Source organism: Oratosquilla oratoria, chromosome 37, assembly GCF_046742065.1.
Source record: "Oratosquilla oratoria isolate Oo_2021 chromosome 37, ASM4674206v1, whole genome shotgun sequence".
Classification (NCBI taxonomy): Eukaryota; Metazoa; Arthropoda; class Malacostraca; order Stomatopoda; family Squillidae; genus Oratosquilla; species Oratosquilla oratoria.
In genome coordinates this window covers 31,243,313-31,269,659 of record NC_134813.1, presented here as the reverse complement: position 1 = coordinate 31,269,659, position 26,347 = coordinate 31,243,313, and the positions used below count along the sequence as shown (strand labels likewise).

The window sequence follows — 26,347 nt, the reverse complement described above, 5'->3', positions numbered from 1 at the left end:
TGGAGAGGAAAAGAATGTTCAGTTATCCACTTTGTAAGCCCGCCCGGAGTTTCACCCAAGGCCTTCTTGACGTGTTCATGCTTCATTTGCAACATCCTGGATAGAAAGTCACAGGAAATGTACGGCAGCACGATAGTGGAATCTGAAAAAGGTCTATTTCAGGTTCTCCCGGTATTGATTAAATGTTTTATGCAGTCGGTATTGGAAGTCTATTGACGGACCTAGTCACTGGATATTCTTTTATGCCCTGAAACTAAACTCCACCCATGGGAAAAATACTGGTCACAATTGTAATTCATAATATTCTTCCACTCTGTGGTCTACCTTAAACTAATTTACCACTCCTATGGCTTAAACTCTTTGATGCGATATGGTCTTCAAGGATAGAAGTGCTGGTTGTAGGTGACAAAATACTTCGGATTTTGTTCTGGGCTATTTGTTAGGCCGCAAACACGTTTACTGATTTGTTCCTATTTGTTTTACCGTGCACTACTTACGTTCGTAAGTGGACCAATATATTACATTTATTGTTCTGTGGCCAGTATTCTAATTTATCTATTAAAATTTATGGACAACATTTTCTTTGCAGTGCGTTACAAATTATGAACAGATTTGCATTTTCAAATATTTCAAGATTGTCACATGACTCAGAATAAGTTAATCCATATTTTTAATGATTGTTCCTCTTACAAGGGATAATCATTTTTCAATCTACAAAATCCAGGCAATTGGCACCAAATATGAAGCCAAGATTGAACGCTTTGAGACAACTGCATGAAAACGGATTGGCGAATGGCATGTAATAGAACACATCCTATGCCGTCATGTCCTTGGTTGAGTCAGCGGATGTAAACAAATCCTAAGAGACCATAGGGGTAGCAGGAGCATAAAGGTTAATATTGTAGCTTCTTGATTCGTTATTTACGTTATTTTCTTCTTCGTGGTAAATTGTGTAGCAGTACCTAAAGAAAATGAGACAATGAAACAGTTGTTTCTTTAGTCAGTGAATTGAAATAGATTATAAGTTTACATAGTTCATAACTTTTGATGGTTGAAGTTGAACTTGTAGCTGTAAGTACTTGAAATCCTAAAGCGAATTCTAGGTTTTCGATATGTTTAGTTCTGTTTTTAAAGTTTGTCTATTGTGACCAGCTTCATTAGTGGTGCAGATCACTTGAAATATGTGGTAATGTTAGTTGTGTCATAGTACACAAGACAGGAAGTATTTCGGTTCTGTTCCAGTAACACACAACACTATTTTTTTTAAATGGGTAGGTTAGATTAGGTCAGGAACTATTGGATAATGTAAGTTTCATGTTATATATCCATACTCACGTGTTTCTGTGATTTTACCAGTGTTTCATTTATTTTTAAGTGGTGATCAGTTTCAACAACATCTGTATTAGAAATTTTTGGTATCCTTGCAACTCGTTTAAGAATGGTTTTATTTCTGTACCTACAAAGACATCTGTACCAGTTTACAAATCAGGAAATAGGGAAAGGTAAATTTTCAAGATATCTCAAATTGTAATTTCCAAGTTTTGTTTTTCAAATTGTTTGTATGAATTAAGAAGGGTCTCTTCTATTACATATTTGTTGCAAAAAGTTTCTATTGCCATGTTTAGCACTGAAGGGGTTGGGGAAGTAAGGATATTTGTGAATAGGACTCGGGATTTCTGTGCTCATCGGAACAAATTCATAGACCTATGTAAATTTGCATGAGAAAATGCCTATAAATTATCATCCTACATCTGAAACATCGTACAATAATTAGTCATAATAGGTTTGTTAAATATTTATTAGTTAAAGATTTGAGAGATAATCAGTCCATTGCCCAAGATTTCACCTCCCAGGTAAATAACAAGAGCCATTGGATTGGATCCTATATTACTTGAGAAAGAAATATGGGTAAAATTTTAGTTGTGTACACCTATGCGATATAGCAATAGAAAATTAATTATTAATTTTGTAAATTATAATAGATCAACGTAGTATGCGATTTTCTTGGCGGAAATCAACAAAATATTTGCTAAAGCCTATTTTCTAACGAATGAAGTCGTGGCAGTTGAATGATACACCATGTTTGGTTTAATAAGTGCCAAGGTTGAAGAAATGAAAGAATGATAAATTAGCTTATTCTAACCTAACCTAATCTAACGTAACCTAACCTACATAACCTAACCAATATTTAGTAATTTAGTACCTCAAATTCTAAAGATCATCTGGGTTGTCGTCATCACGGATACTGACGGCCTGATTATTATTGTATTAATACCTTGGGCAGTTAACAGATGATGGCAGAACCCTGTTCTCTGAGAGTCCAAGGAAACCCAATTGTCTTTGTAACAGTGCTTATTAACGTCATCTGGAGTTGGAGAACATCCGGTCCACAACATGAAAGCTGTTGTCTGATAGTGACTGGACTGGCATGGTGTGTGTACCATATCCTAGCAGCTTCATTCGTTAGTAAATTTTCTTGTGGCAATTTTTTTTTCCGCCAAGAAAATCGCATATTATGTTCATGTATTATAATTTACAAAATTAATATTTAATTTTCTAATGCTATATTGTGTAGGTGTGCACAACTAAAATAATACCAAAATATGTATTGTCTGGGTATGACTAAGGCAGGGCAGTGTAGGACAAGATCTTTAGTGTCTTTTGTATGATGGTTGCATTTGGGACATTTTGCTTCTGTCACTAGAGCTGTTCTGTTTTGGCATTTAGTACTGGATGGTGACTTGAATATAGTTGTGCAAGAGGGGTTCTTACTTCTATAGGGATGGATTTTTTTTCCCCCTTGTACATATATATATATATATATATATATTTTTTTCAATACACATTTTTTCTTATGGAGTTAGGAGTTTGGTGATCTGTCTTTTAGTATATACTTTGTGATGCGAGTAATTTGTTGATGCATGGATGTGTTTTATGGTGCAAATGGCAGGTTGTAGATGTTGGAGCAGTATGCTTTTTTTTTCCAGTTAATTGGAGAAGAATGTCTAGACCAGGGATTCTCAACTTTTCCTCCATCATTAATTCCTTCAGCTTGATATATTTCTCCATTTACCCCCTTACTTCCATTTAACAAGACTGAACAGGATTAAATGACACTCCCCTCCTCCCCCTCCCCCTCTCCCTTGGCATGTACACATACACACACATACATATATACTTAGCATTCTCTCTCATACACACACACAATTTACAAAATGAAATTGAATTGAATTATTATTCAACTATCAGGTACATAAGTTATTTACCCCTTGTTATATATGTGTACCATAATATAAAAATTATGGTGACATTATTATTTCTCTCTCAATTTGTACATCATTATCTGGAAAACAAGGTGGCTAGACATGGGAGAAGAACATCTCCCATTCTACTTCCATTACACCCATCCTTTTCATTCCTTCCTGTGCAAACCATGTGAAAAGTGTACCTTGTTTCCTCCCCATGAACATTAATAGTTCATTCTTGGTGTATCCTCTCGTGAATGTGTTATGACCATAGTCTGAGACCACTGATTCTCAACCAGGGCTAAATTTTACCCCTTGGGGGTAAAAAATTACATCAATCAATCAATCAAATCTGCCATCCTGAGTCCATAACTGAAGTGACGTGATGTGGCAGAGGTTGGTGTGGTCATGTGAATCATGGAATGCTATGAAGGAGGCCATTGTTCAGCAGTAGACTCAGGGTGGCAGATTTGATTGATTGATTGATTTATGTAATTTTTTATCCCCAAGTGGTAAATTTTAGCCCTGGTTGAGAATCAGTGGTCTTAGACTGTGGTCACAACACATTCATGAGAGTATACACCAGGAATGAGCTATCATTGTTTGTGGGGAGGAATCAAGGTGCAATTTTCATGTGGTTTGCACAGGAATGAATGAAAAGGATGGGTGTAATGAAAGTAGAATGGGAGATGATCTTCTCCCATGTGCAGCCAGCTTATTTTGTGGATAATGTACAAATTGAGAGAGAAATAATAATAATGTTACCATAATTTTTATATAGTACATACATATACCAATGGCTTCTTCCCCATTACAATGGAGGTAGCCAAAGTCAAAGGCATAAATCCACTCCCACCTATTTCATCCCTAAGTATTCCACTCCCATTCACCACTCCTCCCTCCCTCTTTTCTTGGCTCCTCCTGGATGACGGATCATCCCTGCATCTCATCCACTGCACTGGGTCAGAAGCAATGTAGCAAGATACAGCACATCCACAGCAAGGCTGCTTCATTTAATTTATGACCCCCCCCCACCACCATCCCTTCATACAGAATAAAGAGAAGATGGGGAGAAATCCCTTTAGGCTGTGTCAAAATATCATTCACACATACTCCCTCACCCCCCATCCCCCACCCACTCCCTTCCATACACAAGCATTTTCTGCTCACTCCTATCTTCTGTCTTCTCCCTTCTTTCCTCTGTGGACATTCCCCTCTTACCCAGTACCCCCTTTACCCCATCCATCTATCTCATCCTTGGCTGCCCCCTCACATTCACTCCTTCCACCTCTGCCTTCCACACTTTTACTAATCTTTCTTCACTCATTCTTTCCATGTGTCCAAACCATCTCAATACTTTTTCATCAACCATATCTCCCAACTCCCTTACCACCCCCAGCTCTCCTCCTCACATCTTTGTTTCTCACTCAATCCAGCCTAGTAACCCCTACCATACTTCTCAGGCATTTCATCTCGACACATTTAAACTCTTTAAAGAACATAGAGGAATGAAAACAATCTTTTAATTTTTCAAAGATTATTTGGAAACCAGAGAATAAAAAAATCCATGCAATCACAGGATTTCATTGACAAAAACTGAATTCAACACAGGATATATCTTTTATCTCCAGGTATATGTGTTGCGGAGCTTGACCTGGAGCCCTTATCTGAATAAAGATAAGCTTGAGTTCAAAGAAAGCCAGGCAGTGTAGATAATTGCATCCCATGTGATAATTTAATCCCCCCTTCCATCCGTCATACATGTGCTCTCTCTCTCTCTTTTTCTATTTCTTTATACATAATTGAAGTAAGATTGAGTTTTTTGTATCATTAATTTAATTTTTAAGTTCTTGAGATTGAAATATGTGGGTACTGGTGTATATTTTTTCCATACACATAGTAGGAACAACAAGAGGTTCCTACAAGTAGTGGTCATGTGAAATGGATATCGGAGAGGAAATCTCCCTGGTGCCTGTCTTCAAAACTCGTCAGTATCCTCACCTCCACATGGATTACCTGAGGGACAGAAATTCCAAATGGACGGGCAGCCCTTAAGGACTAATACTCGTTTTCCATGCCAGACCCAATATTTGCTTTTTATTATCTTTGAATTTCCTTTACCTGGTCACTAAAGGAGACCTGACAGTTGGAAACTGCTGTCACTCTTACTTTACTGTTGCCTATAGTGGACAACTTTAAGCACTATAGGCATATACCAGTGACTAAGAAACAATTTCACACTAATACAGTTTATTTTGTAGTAGTGTTTTATACCAAATGTTGCCAACCATTGCGGAGATGTATGTTACCAGTCACTGAAACTTTGGGTAACAGTTATTGTTGTTGTTATTATTGTCATAATCATCATTGTGATCATTGTGTTATCACCATCAATCATCATCATCATTATTAGATTATAACAACTTATATTAAATATCATCATTATAATAATTATTGTTAGGTAATAACAACTTGTATGAAACATCATAATCATCATCAGTATTATAATGATTATTGTTAGATTATAACACCTTGTATGAATAGGATTCTGCTTTTAAGCAACTAAATGAAGTATTGAACTATATGTTTTTAATACCATACTTTTTATGCTTTCAGCAAAGGGGTATTGGTGTATCTTTGTGTTATTTATTGTGAAAGAAAGGCAAAATGATTCGTGATCGTTTGAACGAGTTTCGGGAGTTACGGACTAAAGCTGGTCTAAAGGAAGAAGATTTTAGTGTGACCATAGAAGAAAGCCAACCAGATTTAGCACCATTATTGAACTTGCTGGATAAGATAGGGCCACTGTATGTCAAACTTAAGGTAAGAATTCATATTTGAATAAATTGAATTTTGTATGTAATGAAGTGTTAGATATCACTCACAACATTGAGTACAATATAGTACATAGTTGTAGGGTGTCTTGTTAAATCACTGTTTGCTTATTTCAGAAATTAAGAGTAAATGTTAATGACCTAAGAGCACTACTCCATGAACATGGAAACAGAGGAAATCTAGAAGATAAAATTGCTGATATTAAGAATGAAATTCGAGCTGTAAAAAAAGTGATGAATGAGGTATAGTGCCGATGTCTTCTTTTTCGGGTTTAGTTGTTTATAATAAGGTTGATGAAGCTCTGTAGGATTTTTTTGTGTATGTGAACTGCATTGTGGTGGGGACAAACAGACCTTCATCCTGAAGGTGCTGATAGGGTGATGCGAGTGGGTGTTTTGAAGTGGATCCATATTTTGACTTGACTAAGCCTATTATAATGGGGGATGTGACATTTGTACATACAGTATCTTGTTATTTCCTGTTTCCTGGTTTTGTGAGAAATGGTTAATAAGGAGGTTGATGATGATGATGATTTGTTTTTAGGATTGTTTCGTCTGCAGGGGGGTGGGGATGTGTGTGTTATAAATTATTTTATTTATTTATTTAATTTCGTTGTGAGATAAGAAACGTGACTATGAATTCCCCCATTTATTTTATTATAAAGCATGCTGAAGGTATATATTTTGATCTGATCCCATTTGTCATTTGCATGTTGGATTGCAAACACATTTCAAATTTAATACATATGTAATTTGTAATTATATAGATAGTAATTTGTAATGCAGTGTAAGTTAATTGGATTCATTCAAAACTAATCTGGCTTTAATTTTTATTTTTCATATTTTAACCACTATTATTCATTTAGAAAATATGAATGTTTTCAGGTAAAGGCTGAAGGTGAATCCCAGGCAGCTGTAGTTGGACATGTGGCAAATACTCACCACCTTGCTCTTGTTCTTCACCTTAGTGATGTCTTAAGCACTCTTTCATTGCTCCATGCTGATGCCCATGATCGGAATGTCCAGTACCTTCGTAAAGAGCTTATTATCACAGGTATTTATAATTTTTTTTATCATTATGATAATGATGATATGGGAGGAGAGGGGGGATGTAGGGAGTGGTTATGTGTGTGTGGTATTTTGACGCAGCCTGAAGTGATTTCTCCCCCATCCTCTATTTTTCTGCATGACGGTGGATGGGAGTGGGTATGTTCCTTTTGACTTGGCACCATCCCATATTACGGGGAAAAAGCCCTTGGTATGTAGATAAATAGATATCATTATTACTTTTACTATTATAATATATACTAAAAAGTCCTTTCCTTTTTATAAGGGAGGTGGCTAGCTAAAGTATACACTCCATTTCTCTTGGTTCCTCTGAGTGGGACACACCTCCCTGAAGGACACTCAATTTTATAGAGCAGATAAGAAGAAATCTTTTCAGGCCATGTCAATTTATTATCCATTCACAACCACTCTCCACTTGCCTATCTCTTGCCCACTGTCTTTCCTAATTGACAGACATAACCTTTGCACCCAAGGCCCCCTTCATCCCATCCATACATTCTATGGATGGGGTGAAGGAGGCTTTGGGTATTACTATTACTATTAGAAAGCAGGCTGGAAGTGAGCATTAAGGGAGAGAGACTGGAGGAAGTGGATAGTTTTAGATACTTGGGTGCAAATGTGGCAGGAAAGGGAGTCGTGGGGGTGGAGGTAGAATGTGGATTGAGAGAAGCGAGTAAATGCCTTGGTGGATTAAAAAGTGTAATGAGAAATAGATATCTGGGAATGGATGCTAAGAGGAGGTTATATGAAGGAGTGATTGTGCCAACAGCACTTTACGGGGCAGAAACATGGAACATAAGAGAGGAAGAGAGGAGTTTGAATGTGTTTGAGATTAAATGTCTGAGAAATATGATAGGGGTTACTAGGCTAGATAGAGTGAGAAATGAGGAGGTGAGGAGGAGAACAGGGGTGGAAAGGGAGCTAGGAGATAGGGTTGATGAAAGAATATTAGGATGGTTTGGACACATGGAAAGAATGAGTGAAGAAAGATTAGTAAAAGGTGTGTGGAAGGCAGAGGGGGAGGGAGTGAATATGAGGGGCCGTCTTAGGATGAGATGGATGGATGGGGTAAAAGGGGCATTACAAAAGAGAGGAATGTTGGTTGAGGAAGGACAGGAGAGGACAGAAGATAAAGGTGAATGGAGAAGGGTTGTGTATGGATGATGCTGTGGTGCATGAGGGGGAGTGGGTGGGAGATCGGGAGTGAGGAAGTATGTATGAGAAATAATTTGACGTAGTCTGAGTGGATTTCTCCCCGTCTTCTCCTTTTCTGTATGAGGGGACAGAGAGGGGGGGTCGCTGAATTAATGAAGCTGTCTTGCTGTTGATGTGCTGTGTTTTGCGACACTGCTTCTGACCCAGGGCAGTGGACAGGATGCAGGGATGACCCGTCATCCAGGAGGTGCCAAGATGAGAGGGAGGGAGGAGGGTGGAGGGGAGTGGAATATGTAGGGGATGGAATGGGTGGGAGTGGTTTCTATGCCTTTTTCTTTTTGGCCCCCTGTGTAAGGGGAAAAAAAGCCTTTGGTATATGTATGTAAGTATGTATGTAGAAAGCCACTGAGTTTCCCCACTTGAATCATAAAAGATGGCTAAAATGGGAAGGAATGATGGTACTAAGTATTGTGCTCTCTGTAACCCTATTCCTATGAAAATTCAGCGCATAAGAGGTTCTTAGAGTTTTCCAAACAGAACCCTAAGGTTTGGGTCTTTTAATGTGCGTGGATGTGGTACAGATGAGAGTAGAAAGGAAGAGATATGGATTATGTTTGTGAGAAGGAAGATAAATATGTTGGCATAAAGTGAAACTAAGTTGAAAGGGAAGGGTGATTTTGAGTTTGGGAGTGTAGTGGAGAGGGTGTTGGGAGTGAGAGGATGAGGGAGGGAAGGGGTGGCTCTACTAATAAGTGAGGAGATAGGAAAGTATGTGGTGTAGTGGAAGTTTCTTTAAGGTTAATGTGAATGAAAGTGAAGCTGGAAAGGGAGATGTGGGTCTTTGTAAGTGCATATGGACCTGGTAGTGAGAAGAGCATAGAGGAAAGGGAGGCTTTTTGGATAGATTTAAATTAGTGCTTAGAGAGTTTTGGGAGGAATGTCAATGTAATGGTATTGGGTGATCTCATTGGAAGAGTAGGGGATAAACCGATAGATAGAGTGGTAGGGAAGTTTGTGTGAATGATATTTTGACACAGCTGGAAGGGATTTCTTCCTATCTTTTTTTTCTGCATGAGAGGACCGAGAGGGGGGTTGCCAATTAAGTGAAGTTACCTTGTTGTGGTGTAGTGGCAAAGTGGCATGCAGTTGATACTTTAGGGTCTATATGGGGCACCCCTATGGACCAGAGCCACACATCCTTTTGGCTGTGATAGAGGAAAACTCTGTTCATAGAGAAATTATGACACTTTTATACTACGAATGTCCCTCCATTATACTGTCCCCCAACCCCTTGTTACTGTCCTGTACAATGGATGTGGTACAGATGAGAGTAAAAGGGAAGAGATAGGTAGTATGTTTGTGAGAAGAAAGAGATGTGTTGGCTTTGAGTGAAACTAAGTTGAAAGGGAAGGGCGAGTGTAAGTGGAGTGAAGAGAGGGCGAGGGATGGAAGGGGTGGCTATACTAGTGAGTGAAGAGATAGGTAAATGTGTAGTGGAGTGGAAGGAGGTTTCCTCAAGGATAATGTGGATGAAGGTGAAACTGGGAAAGGAGATGTGGGTGTTTGTAAGTGCATATGGACCTGGCAGTGAGAAGAGCGTAGAAGAAAGGGAGGCCTTTTGGATAGATTTAAATGAGTGCATAGAGGATTTAGGGAGAAATATCAATGTAATAGTACTGGGAGACCTTAATGCTAGGGTAGAAAATGATCCAATTGATGGAGTGGTTGGGAAATGTGGAGTTCCAGGAAAGAATCGTAGTGGAGAGTTGATGGTGGAAATATGTCTAGAAAGAGAGTTGATGATAGTAAATACAGTGTTTCGGAAGAAAGTCAAGTATAAGTACACATGGGAGATGGTGGTGGAGGGAAGGGTGGTAGATAGAGCATTAATGGACTATGTAGTGGTAAATAGGATTATGATAGGAAGAGTTAAGGATGTACATGTGCTAAGGGGAGAGGGTGGGGGAATATCAGAATCATTTTTTGGTGGAAGGTAAGTTGAGAGTGGAGGATAGATGGAGAAAGAGGAAAGGGACAAAAGGTAGGGAGGTGCTTAGAGTGAACTCTTTAAATGAAAAGGAGAAGGAGTACAAGAAGAAGCTGAAGGAGGAGTGTGAGGGAGTGAAGGATAGAGTAGAGCTGGGTGTGGAGGAGGAATGGGGATGGTTCAAGGAGGGAGTCACAAAGTGTGCAAAGATGGTGTGTGGAACAAGAAAGACAGGAGGAAATAGAAGAAAGGGTAGTGAATGGTGGGATGAGGAAACAAATAAGGTTGTAGAAGAGAAGAAGCGAGCTTTCACAGATTGGTTACAAAATAGGACGAGGGAGTCATATGAGAGGTACAAAGAAAAGAAAAGAGAAGTAAAGCAAAAGGTAAAGGAGGCAAAGAGGAGAGCAGATGTGAAATGGGGTAAAAGTATGACAGAAAATTTTGAAAGTAATTAAAAGATGTTTTGGAAAGAAATGAAGAGAGGAAGAGGAGGCGAATCAAGTAGAGAAGAAAAGGTAAAAGGTGCAGATGGAGAGATGATAATGGAAGAGAAGGCAGTAAGGGGAAGATGGGCAGAATGTTTTAGGGAGTTGCTAAATGTGAAGGAGGATAGGGAGGGAAAGATAGCTGCATTGGGAAATGCTAAGAAAATGAATGTGACGAGTGAGGAAAATGGAGGAGAAATAAGGAAGGATGAAGTGAAGGCAGTTGTTAAGATGATGAAAGCAGGTAAGGCACCTGGTCTGGATGGATGCCATGCAGAATGTCTGAAAAAAGGAGATACAGTGATGGTTGACTGGCTGGTGAGGTTATTTAACCACTTCCATATGGTGACGCCTACGTAGTTATCATGAGGAGCAAGTGGGTACGCGATGATGCCGACGTCGGCGTCTTGATTATATTTATTGTAGTCGTACCTACATAACCTCCATTCTCTCTAAACTGGCTCCTTCATATTTTCTATGGTTATCAAAATTCATGGGTGAAAGAGAACGGACGATTGAGCACTGACTTTATTTTCTACAATGCGATTATTATGATGCAACATCGCACGTCGGGCAGCTAATGCTGCCAGACGTGTGATGTGCCCCGGAGTGAAGAGGTTAATGTTTGCTGGAGAGAGGGTAGAGTGCCAGAGGACTGGAGGAGTGCCTGTATAGTTCCACTTTACAAGGGAAAAGGGGGCAAGTGTGAATGTAGTAGTTGGGAAGGCTTATGGGAGGATCATGATTGAGAGGATTAGGAGAGGAACAGAGGGAGTAATTGGTGAGGAACAGTGTGGATTTAGGACGGGTAGAGGTAGTATGTGTGAGCAAAATTTGACGCAGCCCGAAGGGATTTCTCCTCGTCCTCTCCTTTTATGCAATGGGGGGATGGAGAGGGGGGGGGGGTTTGCCGATTTAATGAAGCGGCCTCGCTGTGGATGTGCTGTGTCTTGCGACAACTGTTTCTGACCCAGGGCAGTGGACAAGGTGCAGGGATGACCCGTCATCCAGGAGGTGCTCAGATAAGAGGGAGGGTGGAGGGGTGTGGAGTGTATTCAGGGATGGAATGGGTGGAAATGATTTTATGCCTTTCCCTTTTTGGCTACCTCCCTTGTAAGGGGGAAAAAGCCTTGGTATATGTATGTAGAGGTTGTGTGGAGTGTATTCAGGGATGGAATGGGTGGAAATGATTTTATGCCTTTCCCTTTTTGGCTACCTCCCTTGGAAGGGGGAAAAAGCCTTGGTATATGTATGTATGTGTAGATCAGATTTTTGTGGTAAGACAGATATGTGAGAAAGCTATAGGAAAAGGGAAGTATATTTTTTGGGCCTTTATGGACCTGGAAAAGGCTTACGACAGGGTAGACAGAAAGGCACTGTGGGAGGTTTTGCGGATATATGGGATAGGAGGAAAGCTTCTAGGAGCTGTCAAGAGTTTTTATGAGAGTAGTAGAGCTTGTGTCAGGATTAGAAATGGAGAGAGTGAATGGTTCGAGGTAAAGGTGGGACTCCGTCAAGTATGCGTTATGGCACCCTGGCTGTTCAACTTATACATGGATAGGGTAGTGTGAGAGGTAAATGCAAGGGTAGTGGGTCAGGGATTGGAGATGGTTAAAGAAAATGGAGAAAAGTGGGAGGTGAGCTAGGTGTTGTTTGCAGACGACACTGCGCTTGTGGCAGGATCGGAGGAGGGATTGAGGAAGTTGGTGACAGAGTTTGGGAGAGTGTGTGATAGAAGAATGCTAAAGATAAATGTGGGTAAAAGTAAGGTGATGAGATGTACAAGGGGTGAAAGTGGCAGTAGCCTGGAAGTGAGCATTAAGGGAGAGCGACTGGAGGAAGTGGATAGTTTTAGATACTTGGGTGCAAATGTGACAGGAAAAGGTGGAGTGAAGGTGGAGGTAGAATGTAGATTGAGAGAAGCGAGTAAATGCCTTGGTGGAATTAAAAGTGTAATGAGGAATAGACATTTGGGAATGGATGCTAAGAGGAGACTACATGAAGGAGTGATTGTGCCAACAGCACTGTATGGGGCAGAAACTTGGAACATAAGAGAGGAAGAGAGAAGGAGTTTGAATGTGTTTGAGATGAGGTGTCTGAGAAGTATGATGGGGGTTACTAGGCTAGATAGAGTGAGAAATGAGGAGGAGAACAGGGGTGGAAAGGGGGTTGTGAGATAGGGTTGATGAAAGAGTATTAGGATGGTTTGGACACATGGAAAGAATGAGTGAAGAAAGACTAGTAAAAGAGGTATGGAAGGCAGATGTGGAGGGAGTGAACATGAAGGGACATCCTAGGATGAGGTGGATGGATGGAGTAAAGGGGGCTTTGGGGAAGAGGGGAATGTCTGTTGAGGAAGGACGGGAGAGGACAGAAGATAGGGGTGAATGGATAATGGTTGTATATGGATGATGTTGTGATGCATGAGGTGGAATGGGCAGGGGGATGGGAGGTGAGGTAGTATGTGTGAGGAATTTTTGACGCAGCCCAAAGGGATTTCTCCCCGTCTTCTCCTCTATGCATGGGGGGACGGAGAGGGGGGGGTCACCAATTTAATGAAGCGGCCTTGCTGTGGATGTGCTCTGTCTTGCGACACTGCTTCTGACCCAGGGCAGTGGACAAGATGCAGGGATGACCCGTCATCCAGGACATGCTAAGATGAGAGGGAGGGTGGAGGGGTGTGGAGTGCATTCAGGGATGGAATGGGTGGGAATGATTTTATGCCTTTTCCTTTTTGGGTACCTCCCTTGTAAGGGGGAAAAAGCCTTGGTATATGTATGTATGTATGCTCCTTGTTGTGGATGTACTTTGTCTTGCTACATTGTGTTTGACCCAGGGCAGTTGACAGATGCAGGGATAATCCATCATCCAGGAGGTGCCAAGATAAGAGGGGGGGTAGAGGGTGGAGGGGAGTGGAGTGTATTTAGGGATGGAATGGATGGGAGTGGTTTTTCTGCCTTTTTCTTTTTGGCTACCTCCCTTGTAAGCGGGAAAAAGTCCTTGGTATATGTATGTATGTATTTATTTTTTTCTTCCCTATACAGGTCAGGCTAATATGAATGAAGAGGAGCTGGAAACTCTTTTAGATCAGCCATCAGCTGTTTTCACTCAAAACATTATCAAAGAAACACAGTTGGCTCGACAGCAGTTGCAAGACCTTCAAGAACGCCATGAAGCTGTGCAGAAACTTGAAAAATCTATTGCTGAGTTGGCTCAGCTCTTCCAGGTAAGGTTCACCACTATTGCATTACATTTATTTATTTTATGTCAGCACTGTATGGGGCAGAAACATGGAATATAAGAGAAGAAGACAGGAAAAGTGTAAATGTGAGGTGAAATGCCTGAGAAGTATGGAAGGGGTTACTAGGCTGGATAGAGTGAAAAATGAGGTGAGGAAGAGAGTGGGGGTGGAAAGGGATTTGGGAGATAGGGTTGATGAAAGAGTATTGGAATGGTTTGGTCACATGGAAAGAATGAGTGAAGAAAGATTAGTAAAAGAGGTGTGGAAGGCAGAGGTGGAAGGAGTGAACATGAGGGGGTGACCAAAGATGAGATGGATGGATGGGGTTAAAGGGGCATTGAAAAAGAGGGGAATGTGTGTTGAGGAAGGAAGGGAGAAGACAAGATAGGGATGAGTGGAGAATTGTTGTATATGGATGATGCTGTGATGCATGGAATGGAGTGGGTGGGGGTTGTGGGGTGAGGGAGTATGTGTGAATGATATTTTGACACAGCCCAAAGGGATTTCTAACCATCTCATTTTTTTTGCATGAGGGGACTGCAAGGGGGTTGTCGCTGATTAAATGAAGTGGTCTTGCTGTGGATGTGCTGTATCTTGCTACATTGCCTCTGACCCAGGGCAGTGGGTAAGATGCAGGGATGACCTATCATCCAGGAGGAGCCAAGAAGAGAGGGATGGTGAATCGGAAATATGTGGCGATGAAATGGGTGGGATTGGATTTATGACTGACTTTGGCTACTTTTCTTGTACGGGGAAAGACCATTGGTGTAGTGTATATATGTGGTATATTTTAGTTTGTTTAAAGTGTGTTTTTGGGCGAGTATTGATGTGTGGTGCCAGCACTCTTTGTGTATTGTTTTATGTTGTCAAGTGTGGTGCATTTGTGCTGGACCCATGTGTAGTGTGTTACATTTTTGGATGTGTGTAAGTATATGTTTTGTGCATGTGGAACTGGGTTGGTTTCTGTGTCTCTGGCTATAAGGAGTTACAGAAGGGCAGGTGCCAGAGTACTGACCTCGTTATGTGAGAAAACAGAAGTAAAAGATGGGGAGATAAGTTGGTAGGAAGTAATAGATAGGATTGACTTTTTGAGCCTGATCCAGAAACTAGGTATTGGCTCCTTGGGGCTGGGTTGATGCAGTTTCGTATGGAAGGTGTAAGAGTCTTCATCAATGAAGTCTCCTCTTCTCACTTGTTATGTACCACCAGAGAGGTGGTTCAAAGGAGAGATGATTGTGCTGGGGTGAAAGAAGCTATAGTATCTTGTGGTCCTTTTTCTCACAATTTTCTTACCCTCGTGTTGACACTAATTGTTTATGATGCATTACAGGATTTGGCCGTCATGGTTGATCAACAAGGGGAATCCGTATCACGCATTGAGACGTTTGTCTTTGAAGCTCAGACAAAAGCAGCTAATGCAAACCAAGAATTGATTAAAGCACGAGAAAGCAAAACAAAGGCTATGAAGAAGAAGATATGCATAATCTCCATAGTAGTTGTGGTTCTACTCATCATCATCCTCTCCCTTGTCTTCTCTGTATGTGATTGTTGCTGATAGTATTCTTAGATATATATTTTAGTTTAAATGTTCTTTATGCATGCCCAAGGAGGTTGAATAGCACAGAGACATCGCAGGTGAAAGATACAGGAGAGCAGGAAGCCTGCCTGGGTTACTATCAATGGTTTTGTGACTGTTCAAAGATTAGTGAAACATATGAGTAGGGTTATTTGTCTTTCTGAGGTTTTCTTAACACTCACATTATGCACAGGATATGGATACAATAAATCATATTTACTTGATATCATTATGAGGAGGAATGGGCAGGGGGGTGGGGAGTGGGGTAGTATGTGTGAGTAAATTTTGACGCAGCCCGAAGGGATTTCTCCCCGTCCTCTCCTTATATGCAAGGGGGGACGGAGAGGGGGGGTCGCCGATTGGATGAAGCGGCCTTGCTGTGGATGTGCTGTGTCTTGCGACACTGCTTCTGACCCAGGGCGGTGGGCAGGGTGCAGGGATGACCCGTCATCCAGGAGGTGCTCAGATGAGAGGGAGGGTGGGAGGGGTGTGGAGTGTATGTAGGGATGAAATGGGTGGGAGTGTTTTTATGCCTTTCCCTTTTTGGCTACCTCCCTTGGAAGGGGGAAAAAGCCTTGGTATATGTATGTATGTACTTGATATCATACCATAAGGGTATGTAGATATAGTACTTGAGATAACAACCTTCTATACAAATTATATGACAAAGCCCACTGTCCTATGCAAAGATGGCTGTTGCTCTTGCCCACCAACCTCACTCATAGTGGGTCAGGGTGTCTATGTCCTATTCAACATTCTTTTTTTTATCCAATATTTTTTCCAATAATTTTTTTTTTGCATTCTTTAAGCATGATGTGAATTTAAGTAATAAGCATGCATGCATTTATTGCAGCCTTAAGTAATTTTACAGTTCCCAATAGTCATTAATTTTTTTTATGATTGAAATTAGTTCTCTGTTTTGCTATCTCTTGTGTATAATTTTATATGTATTTTTTAAGATAATACTGATATGTACTTGAACTTAATATGTATGTCATTCAGTCATGGTTGGCTTACACAAAGATATGTGAATACAGTGAAGCATTATAGTTTTCATCATGTTGATGCATTATGACAAGTTGGGTAAGGTGGATAAAAAAAAAAAAGACTTGGGTCTTGGTCCAAGTTTATTCCTGGCTAGTTTTGTACTGTCCTCATATGCTCTGTAAAGTATTGTGGGTGGTTGAGGAGGAAGTTCCCAAATAATGAAGGGGTGGGGATAAACTAGCTCCAACTGTTGGGCTGTGCTGTGAAAGCTTTGGGCCATGCTGCATTGCCTTCAATCTGGCATTGTGGTGGGGGACAGGGATGACCCTTTGTCCATGAAGTGTTGAGATGGGAGGGGCCATTAAATAGGTTGTGGTATGAAAAGGGTGTGTGATTGGGCTTGACTACCCCATAATTAAGAGGAAAGGACCTTTGGTAAGGCACCTGGGTGTCATGTGGAGTGTCTGTCAAAGGAAGGAACAGTTTAGTGGATTGCCTTGTGAGATTGTTTTATGTGTGCCTATGTGTACTTAGAAGTACAAAGGAAAAGGTGACAAAGATGACTGTAATAGCTTTAGAGGGATAAGTCTGTTAAGTATAGTTGGTAAGGCAGGAGAGTATTCATTGTGAGGATTAGGAGGGATTAATTGGTGAAGAGCAGTCTGGGTTTAGGACAGGGATGACCCTTCATCCACGAGGAGCTAAGAAGGGACCACAAATGGGTTCTGGGTGGGTGTTGGGGTGGTTGAAAGTTGAGTTTATGCTTGGAGTCAGCCATCCCTGATGTAAAGGGAAAAGGGGTTTTTCCTTTACATATGTACATATATCTACATATGACTTTGTAATTATATGGATCTGTGTCTTTGTTTTTTTTTTTTCTTCTCCCATGGCAATTGGTTTTTACTTATAACTAATCAGATAAAGGAAAATAGGGTAAGAACTCTTTCCAACTGTATTTTAATCCAGGTAAATTTTGTCATGTTGATATATTGACCCCTTGCATCCTCTCGTAGGTTGAATGGTTCAGTAGATTGTGGATTTATTTTAGGTCATATATATGTATTGGTTCAGAACGATCTTCCAGATTTTATGAATTTATTTTCATTTCATCTGTACTATCCTTATGACTCCCTCATTCAATCAGCTGTTGCCTTGAATTTTACAAAATGGAAAACCCACAGCACCACACTAGCTGGCAATAGCCCATAGGACCATCCACCTTTGGGTAGAACCTTTGGACAGCTGTCTGTGTTATATCAGTGTAGGACTGTTACACTGTTACCAGCTGAAAGTGGTTGCATTTCTCTTGGCCTCTTTGAATGACCTCACACAACCTTCTGCAATTGCTTTCTACTTTTGCTCTCTCCCCCTTCCCCCTAATGATAATTTCATTGCTCTTTATTTTGGGTGATCCTTCACCTGTACTTGTATCCTTTTGCACCTTCTTAGGAGAGGCATACTATCTAAGTTGTAAAGGCTGCCTAAGTGGACCTCTTGGAGTAGCATAACAGCAGTCTCGTGTTTTGAATGTTGAGTGTTTCTGATTAACCCGAGTCTTGTTCCTCCTTTCCATGATCATCGTCTTTCTTGTAATATTAGCCCCATTGGCTTAAGTGCTGGTGCATTGTCAATGGCAAAATACAATACAATAGTTCTATTTTCTTGTATCAGTCTATGTATTTTTTATTGCATATTTTTGGTATATGATTGAAGTAGTGTAAAGTGGGAGGGTTAGGCAAATCCAAACTATTTAAAGTCACAGAGTAAGTCTTCTATATCACAAGCATGACAGTAAGCTTTTTGTATGCTTTATTGGTAGTAGGATACTTTGAATTTAATGAATTTGGTGTTTTTCATTAAGAACAAAAGTTTTATGTGACTACTAATTCTTTTTATTTATTCTTTTTTTTCCAGATGTAGAAATGTCGGAGGTCAAGTCTCAGGTAATTTATGCATTTGAACATCTTTATACACAATATTTGCACAAAAAAATCTTCAGCCGTACAAGAAAATTTTTATACCTGTGGAACTAGAAAAATGCAACCAGTGCTCATTCACAGCTGCGTTTCCTATTGTACAGTGTGATGCTACTCAAGTGTTTTTACATTTGAGTTTGGAAAGTGCGTCTTTCAGTGTATGCTGCTGTTGTGTTAGTGAGGGTTTTTATTGTTATTTGTATATATATTTCAGAATATAATGATCATTCCAGTGAAGTCCAAAAATATACCAACTACACAAGTTGATACAGGTTTGTATATTGCAGGAAAAGTTTTGTGATAGAAGATGTAATTATAAATTTGTTATGTAAAGGAAACTGAAGTACCTTATGAAAGTGCTACTTTGAAGTTGGAAACATTTTATACCATTTATAAATATATAAATTTCTTTTTCTTATATCATGGCCTTAATATTTTGTAGTTAGAAAAGGATAGAGTATTTTAGTACTCGTATTGGGTTGGTATGGCTTGTACAATGAGGATTTATCCTTTAGACTTACACATATCATAATATTTCAAAATGGACTTTAGACAAGCAAGTTATATACACATATCAAAGTCTTTTTCCCCCTTACAAGGGGGTAGCCAAAGTCAAAGGCATAAATCCACTCCCATTTCATCCCCACACACTCCACTCCTCCCTCTTTTCTTGGCACCACCTGGATGACAGGTAATCTCTACATCTCGCCCAGTACTCTGGGTCAGAAGTAATGCAGCAAGACACAGCATATCCACAGCAAGGCTGCTTCATTTAATCGGTGACCCCCCTTGCAGAAAAAAGACAGGGAGAAATCCCTTTGGGCTGTGTCAAAATATCATTCACACATACTCCCGCACCCCACCCCCATCCCTTCCATAACCATTCTCCATTCACCCCTATCTTCTGTCTTCTCCCTTTCTTTACAGACATTCCTCTCTTTCCCAATGCCCCCTTTACCCCATCTATCCAACTTATCCTTGGTCACCCTCTCATGTTCACTCCCTCCACCTCTGCCTTCCAGACCTCTTTTACTAATCTTTCTTCACTCATTCTGTCCATGTGTCCAAACCATCCCAATACTCTTTCATCAACTCTATCTCCCAACTCCCTTTCCAACCTCATTCTCCTCCTCACCTTGTTTCTCACTCTGTCCAGCCTAGTAACCCCTACCATACTTCATGTTTCAGCCCCATACAGTGCTGTCAGCACAATCACCCCTTCATACAATCTCCTCATAGCATCCATTCCCAAATGTCTATTTCTCATTACAATTTTTAATCCACCAAGGCATTTACTTGTTTCTCTCAATCTACATTCTACCTCTGTGTCCACTCCTTCCTTTCGTGCCACACTTGCCCTCAAGTATCTAAAGCTATCCACTTCTGTAGTCTCTCTCCCTTAATACTCGCTTCCAATTTGCTGCCATCCTCTTCCCTTGTACATCTCATCACCTTACATTTACCCACGTTTATCTTCAACTTCCTTCTTTTGCACACCTTCCTAAACTTCATCACTAACTTCCTTAATCCCTCCTCTGATCCTGCCACAAGTGCAACATTGTCAGCTAACAAGAACTGGTTTAGCTCCAATTTCTCAGTTTTCTTTAACCCTCTCCAATCTCCAGCCCATTGTGACATGACACATCCCTAGTGAAGCCCCATCTCTATCTGAAAGCACTCACTCTCTCCATTTCTAATTCTAACACAGGCTCTACTATCATAAAAATTCATGACTGCTCTTAACATATATCTGCAATACCTCCCACAGTGCCTTCTTGTCTATCCTGTCATTAGCCTTTTCCAAGTCCATAGAGGCACCAAAAACATCCTTACCTTTTTCTAAAGCTTTCTCACATATCTGTCTTACCACAAAAATATGATCACACAACTCCTACCTGTCCTAAACCCACACTGTTCCTCACCAATTACTCCCTCTGTTCCTTTCAATCAAAGCCTTCCCAACTACACTTAACAAACTGATCCCTCTGAAACTACTACACTCACACTTATCCCCTTTTCCCTTGTAAAGCAGAACTGTACAGGCACTCTACCGTCTTTTAGACAAACATTAAACAACCTCATCAGGCAGTCCACCACTGTACCTCCCTTTTTTAGACACTCCACATGACACCCATCTAACCCAGGTGCCTTACCTGCTTTCATCATTATAATAACTGCGTTCACCTCATCTTTTCTTATTTCTCCTCCATTTTCCTCATTCATTTTCTTAGCCCTTCCCACTGCAGCTCCCTTTCCTCCTTCACATTTAGCATACATACATACATATACCAAGGCTTTTTCCCCCTTCCAAGGGAGGTAGCCAAAAAGGGAAAGGCATAAAAACACTCCCACCCATTTCATCCCCAAATACACTCCACACCCCTCCCACCCTTCCTCTCATCTGAGCACCTCCTGGATGACGGGTCATCCCTGCACCCCGCCCACCGCCCTGGGTCAGAAGCAGTGTCGCAAGACACAGTACATCCACAGCAAGGCCGCTTCATTTAATCGGCGACCCCCCCTCTCCGTCCCCCTTTGCATATAAGGAGAGGACGGGGAGAAATCCCTTCGGGCTGCGTCAAAATTTACTCACACATACTACCCCGCCCATTCCTCCTCATGCAATCACAACATCATCCATATACAACCATTCTCCACTCACCTCTGTCTTCCGTCCTCTCCCTTCCTTCCTCAACAGACATTCCCCTCTTCCCCAAAGCCCCCTTCACCCCATCCATCCACCTCATCCTAGGACGTCCCCTCATGTTCACTCCCTCCACATCTGCCTTCCATACCTCTTTTACTAGTCTTTCTTCACTCATTCTTTCCATGTGTCCAAACCATCCTAATATTCTTTCATCAACCCTCTCTCCCAAATCCTTTTTCACCCCTGTTCTCCTCCTCACCTCCTCATTTCTCACTCTATCTAGCCTAGTAACCCCCGCCATACTTCTCAGACATCTCGTCTCAAACACATTCAAACTCCTTCTCTCTTCTTCTCTTATGTTCCACGTTTCTGCCCCATACAGTGCTGTTGGCACAATCACTCCTTCATACAGTCTCCTCTTCGCATCCATTCCCAAATGTCTATTTCTCATTACACTCTTTAAACCACCAAGGCATTTACTCGCTTCTCTCAATCTACATTCTACCTCCACCTTCACTCCACCTTTTCCTGCTACACTTGCACCCAAGTATCTAAAACTATCCACTTCCTCCAGTCGCTCTCCCTTAATGTTCACTTCCAGTCTACTGCCACTTTCACCCCTTGTACATCTCATCACCTTACTTTTACCCACATTTATCTTTAGCTTTCTTCTATCACATACTCTCCCAAACTCTGCCACCAGCTTCCTCAATCCCTCCTCTGACCCTCCTCTTACTGCCATCTCTTCCATTATCATCTCTCTATCTGCACCTTTTACCTTTTGTTCTCTACTTGATTCACCTTCCCTTTCTCTCTTAATTTCCTTCCAGAACATCTTTTTATTACTTTCAAAATTTTGTCATACTCTTACCTCATTTCACATCTGCTCTCCTTTATCTTATGCTTTACTTCTTTTTTCTTTGTATCTCTCATATGATTAGCTTGTCCTATTTTGTAACCAATCTGTGAATGCTCATTTCTTTTCTTCTATAACTTTCTTTGTTTCCTCATCCCACCACTCACCACCTTTCCTTCTACTTCTTCCCATCCTCCTTGTTCCACACACCATCTTTGCTCACCTTTGTGACTCCAATCCTACAGTAGTTGTACTCCATCTTTCACTCCCTCCCACTCTTCTCTCAGCTTCTTCTTGTACTCCTTTTCCATTTCTTTCTCATTAAAGCAAGTTAGATGCAAAGAAATAGCCACAGGATAATAAAAACCTCATTTGCTTAAAAGACAGGTGCATTTCTGTGACACAGTTGATGGTGGCTATTGCTGGCTTGTACTTTGGGAGCACCAGAGTAAGCTCTCTCATAGAAAGTAGTTTTCACAGCACAAATTGACAGTGTGGGTCTGATCATGCTTCACATGACATGGACCCTTGGTCAAATCCAAGAGATACATGTGACTTTTCTATTTGCTCCAGAAGTTTGAGCACAAAGGGCAAAGGTGATGCTGGAGCTAAGTTCATATTGGCAAGTTCCTCAGATTTTTTTTATTTTTATTTTTTTTTATTTATTTATTTATTTTTTTCCCTCTCTCCATAAGAGTGGAGAGGTATATATTAGGAAAGAGAAGACTTTAGTATGATAAGTTAAAGTCAAAGTTCAGTTACTGCAGATTAGGTGAAGATTACTGTAGTGTATAAGAATGTAAAAGGTGCACAAATGTGTATTCCCACCACATATCCAGGCATACTGCCTTGACCAAAAGATGGCTCAGTGATTTCTACAAGAAGCATGTGCATATAATGAAAAGAGCTTTATTTTGTGTGTAGAAATAACTCATGAAAATAAGTATGTTTTTATACTTCCTAAGTGTTCAGTGACTGTTTTTGTGTTGTCAAATTTTTTTCATTACTATGGTGCAATAAAATGGTTCTAACCAGGTCATTATGAACAATGATTTATTTACTAAAGAATACAGTCAGACGTTGTTATAATGTACTTAATAGTTTGTAAGTGGTAAACTTTGGCAAAAGGTCAGTATGCTCAACACTTTCTTGTGAAGTCACGGTAGGCTTTTATCTTGTAGGATTTGCTGTATTTATTATCATGCAGAGATATAGAAGGAAAGTAAGTTACGTAACTTCTCTGCTTAAGTAGAGGTATTAGGAAATATGAATGCTTATCTTGATAAAGTGTGTATTTTTTGTGGTGCATGGATCTTCATACAGATATAAGTATAGTGTTAGTTCATAAGCATACATTTTGGACACTGTATCATAAAGACATCATAAATTTTAATCTCTAAGTGCCTCTTGCTTTAATACTGTGATGTAATTACTCCACATTTAAAAAATACTGTATGAAGAATCAGTCAGGGAGTTTTAAGATGTGGGTAATTGAAACCATCCATTGCAATACGTAAAATATGTATCATTGTAGCCGTTTTGTATCTTCTGCATGAAAACAAATCTATTTTGCCAGTATTGGAATTGTTTGTGTTTTTTGTGTAATGTATAAGCTCAGACCTTTTCATCAAGGTGAAGGAAATCTCATGATTTCTTGTATTTTCTCATAAGTTTCCAAGTCAAGAACCAGCTCTCCTGTTGCAGTTCCATGTAATTTTAGGAACCTAACTCATCTTCCTCAAACTGTTACTGCACGTACTCCAGCAGTTGCAGCTCAATGGATGTTATGTGGATATTATTACCAATGCCCAGTGCACTATAGCTGCTTACACTTAAGCTTAATGTAAAGGTTTTTGAGTAATAAGGTTAAATTTTGATCAATTGCAACTTTGAATATATGAAAGAAATTTGAAGGTCAGAGTACCTACTAAAGTGCTTTGCTGCATCATGGGAAGATGTTCAACAACTTCACTACCGTAGAGCTCTGAAGGATTTTGTGTGGCAATTACCAGACAACTTTCTTCCAGTGAGAGGTGAATCTTGACCTAAATGGGGTTAGGATATAATGAGGAAGATTCCCTCAGGCAGAATAGAAAAATCTGGTGTTTGCCACAGGAAAATCTAGTGTGCAGCGGTAATTAAGGCGTTGATATGATTTTTAATTTGTCCCATGGATGATCAAGATAATCCATCAAGTCTTTTTCCATATGTGATGGGATTATCACATACAGGAAGAATAAAACGAGCAATATATTCGTCAGAAGCAGTAAGTTATTATTTTGGAAGAGCTTTTATTTTTTTAACTATTATTAAGATGCTACCAAAATGGTGCAAGTGTGTGGGTAATGAAAAAATCAGAGGGGGAAAGGGGCTTTAAGCATGTGTGTATTCAAGATGAATAGACAAAAATTTTGTCAAAATTTAGAACATCCCAGAGTTAACTTTGAACCACAGAATATAGTGAATTTGAAATCTGGTGATGAATTGTGATTAAGATAATCATACTGTGAAACATGATATTGATTGCTGAAACATGAAATGTACACAATACATTTAAGTAAATAAATTTGGCTAGTTATTCAAATTTATTGAAGTTATAATTCCAACAAAACCTAAACCTAATTTTGGTCACTCTGAATGGCCACCATCTAACCCACAGGTTAGGAGCCACAAGGTCTCCTGTGGATTTCACCTAGACACCACTCAGATCAAAGATACGGGAGCCAGAGCTGGAAATCTGAAATGCCTAAAAAGTCTCAAATTTGGCTGGACCTTTGGGTTCAGGCTCTTCACCAGTACTTTGCAGTGTCCTTTGCATGACTCACCCTCTGGGGCAAAGCATGGGATGGATGACAGAGAGTAATTGCTTTGCCAACCATCGTCTTCAAAACCTGTCAACATCCTCACCACTCCCTCTCTCTGAAGATAAGGTTGTACAAGGGCTTGAAACTCCATCTTTGGACTGATTCAAGAATTCCTTGCTATCAGCTTGGCCCGAATTTCCTCCATTTTCACACCTGAGGAGAGCTGACAGTAGTTGATTGCTCTCTCCTCCTACTATAGGTCAGTGACATAGAAACGGTCCCACACTAATACAATGTAGACACCAGTCCTATTTAGTAAAGGGAGAGGGGAAAAGAATGGGAAAGGAGTGATTAGGAGATGGAGAGAGAAAGGGAAGTGGGGAGGGTGGGAGTAAAGTGAAATGAAGAGGAAGGGTAACGAGGAGGAAGGTTAAAGAGGGTTAATTATTGGTGGGTTAGGTAGTGTACTAGTAGAAATGTATTAGTATACTAGAGCAAGTGTACATGTACTATTTTACAAGCACTAGTCTACTATTGTACTACATTAGTACTAGTACCTTAGTATTAGCACACTTGTAGTAGAATACCAGTAAGAGTTCACTAGTGTACTAACAATAGTACACTAGTACTAGTATACTAGTTCTAGTACACTAGTACTAGTATACTAGTTCTAGTACACTAGTACTAGTATACTAGTTCTAGTTCACTAGTATTAATACCCTATTACTATTAGACTAGTACACTACAATATTAACTTTGGTTTGATTAATTTTAGGTTAGTTAAAGGAAAGGTAGTTATGGCTATATTAAGTTAGGAAATGTGTTATATAGGTTGAGGGGCAACTTTAAATTATGTTAGGTAAGATCAGGTTAAGTTGGGTTATCCCTGTCTGGGGTATTGGCTGCTTGTTATTGTGGCAAAGTAGCATGCAGTTGATACTTTAGGGCCTATATGGGGCGCCCCTACGGACCAGAGCCACACATCATTTTGTCTATGATAGAGGAAACTCTGTTCATAGAGAAATGATGACACTTTTATACTACGACTGTCCCTCCGTTATGCTGTCCCCCAACCCCTTGTTGCTGTCCTGTACCATTTCTCTGAGTATTCTTTTTCTGTGGTGGGGGAATTCCCTGTGGTGGGGGAAAAGAATACTGCCACCAAGTATTCCCACTTGGATCGTAAGAGGCGAGAAGAAAGGGACGGGGATTGGGACTAGGCATCCTTCTCCTTGTAGCCCCACAGGGGACATTCCTAAACAAAAAAGAGGAGGCATAAGAGGGTCTGGAAGTTCTAGGACCAGCACCCTAAGGTTTGGGGCATTTAATGTGTGTGGATGTGGTACAGATGAGATTAAAGGGAAGAGATAGGTAGTATGTTTGTGAGAAGAAAGATGGGTGTGTTGGGAGTGTAAGTGGGAGGTTATCAGGAGTGAAGAGAGGGCGAGGGAGGGAAGGGGTGGCTATTCTAGTAAGTGAAGAG

General features: G+C 40.4%; 1 protein-coding gene across 2 annotated transcripts; it reads left to right on the top strand.

Moving 5' to 3' along the window:
• Positions 1–24,644, top strand: LOC143019626 (syntaxin-1A-like). 2 transcript variants are annotated; one of them, XM_076175434.1, is made up of 7 exons: positions 1–119; positions 5,862–6,068; positions 6,197–6,322; positions 6,965–7,133; positions 13,822–14,003; positions 15,349–15,555; positions 18,496–24,644. In XM_076175434.1, the coding sequence occupies exons 2-7, from the start codon at positions 5,913–5,915 to the stop codon at positions 18,499–18,501; spliced, it is 846 nt and encodes a 281-aa protein (XP_076031549.1). In that variant the 5' UTR covers positions 1–119; positions 5,862–5,912; the 3' UTR covers positions 18,502–24,644. The 2 variants fall into 2 exon arrangements, with proteins under 2 accessions (XP_076031549.1, XP_076031548.1); XM_076175433.1 differs by lacking the exon at positions 1–119 and adding an exon at positions 732–892.
• Positions 24,645–26,347: the final 1,703 nt, after the last annotated feature.

What these genes read in the sequence shown, in the direction of transcription:
- LOC143019626 (XM_076175434.1), top strand. Translation starts at nt 5,913, where the DNA reads ATGATTCGTGATCGTTTGAACGAGTTTCGGGAGTTACGGACTAAAGCT. An exon ending in CACTGTATGTCAAACTTAAG is followed by an intron (nt 6,069 to 6,196) that starts GTAAGAATTCAT and finishes TGCTTATTTCAG; the next exon opens with AAATTAAGAGTAAATGTTAA. An exon ending in TAAAAAAAGTGATGAATGAG is followed by an intron (nt 6,323 to 6,964) that starts GTATAGTGCCGA and finishes GAATGTTTTCAG; the next exon opens with GTAAAGGCTGAAGGTGAATC.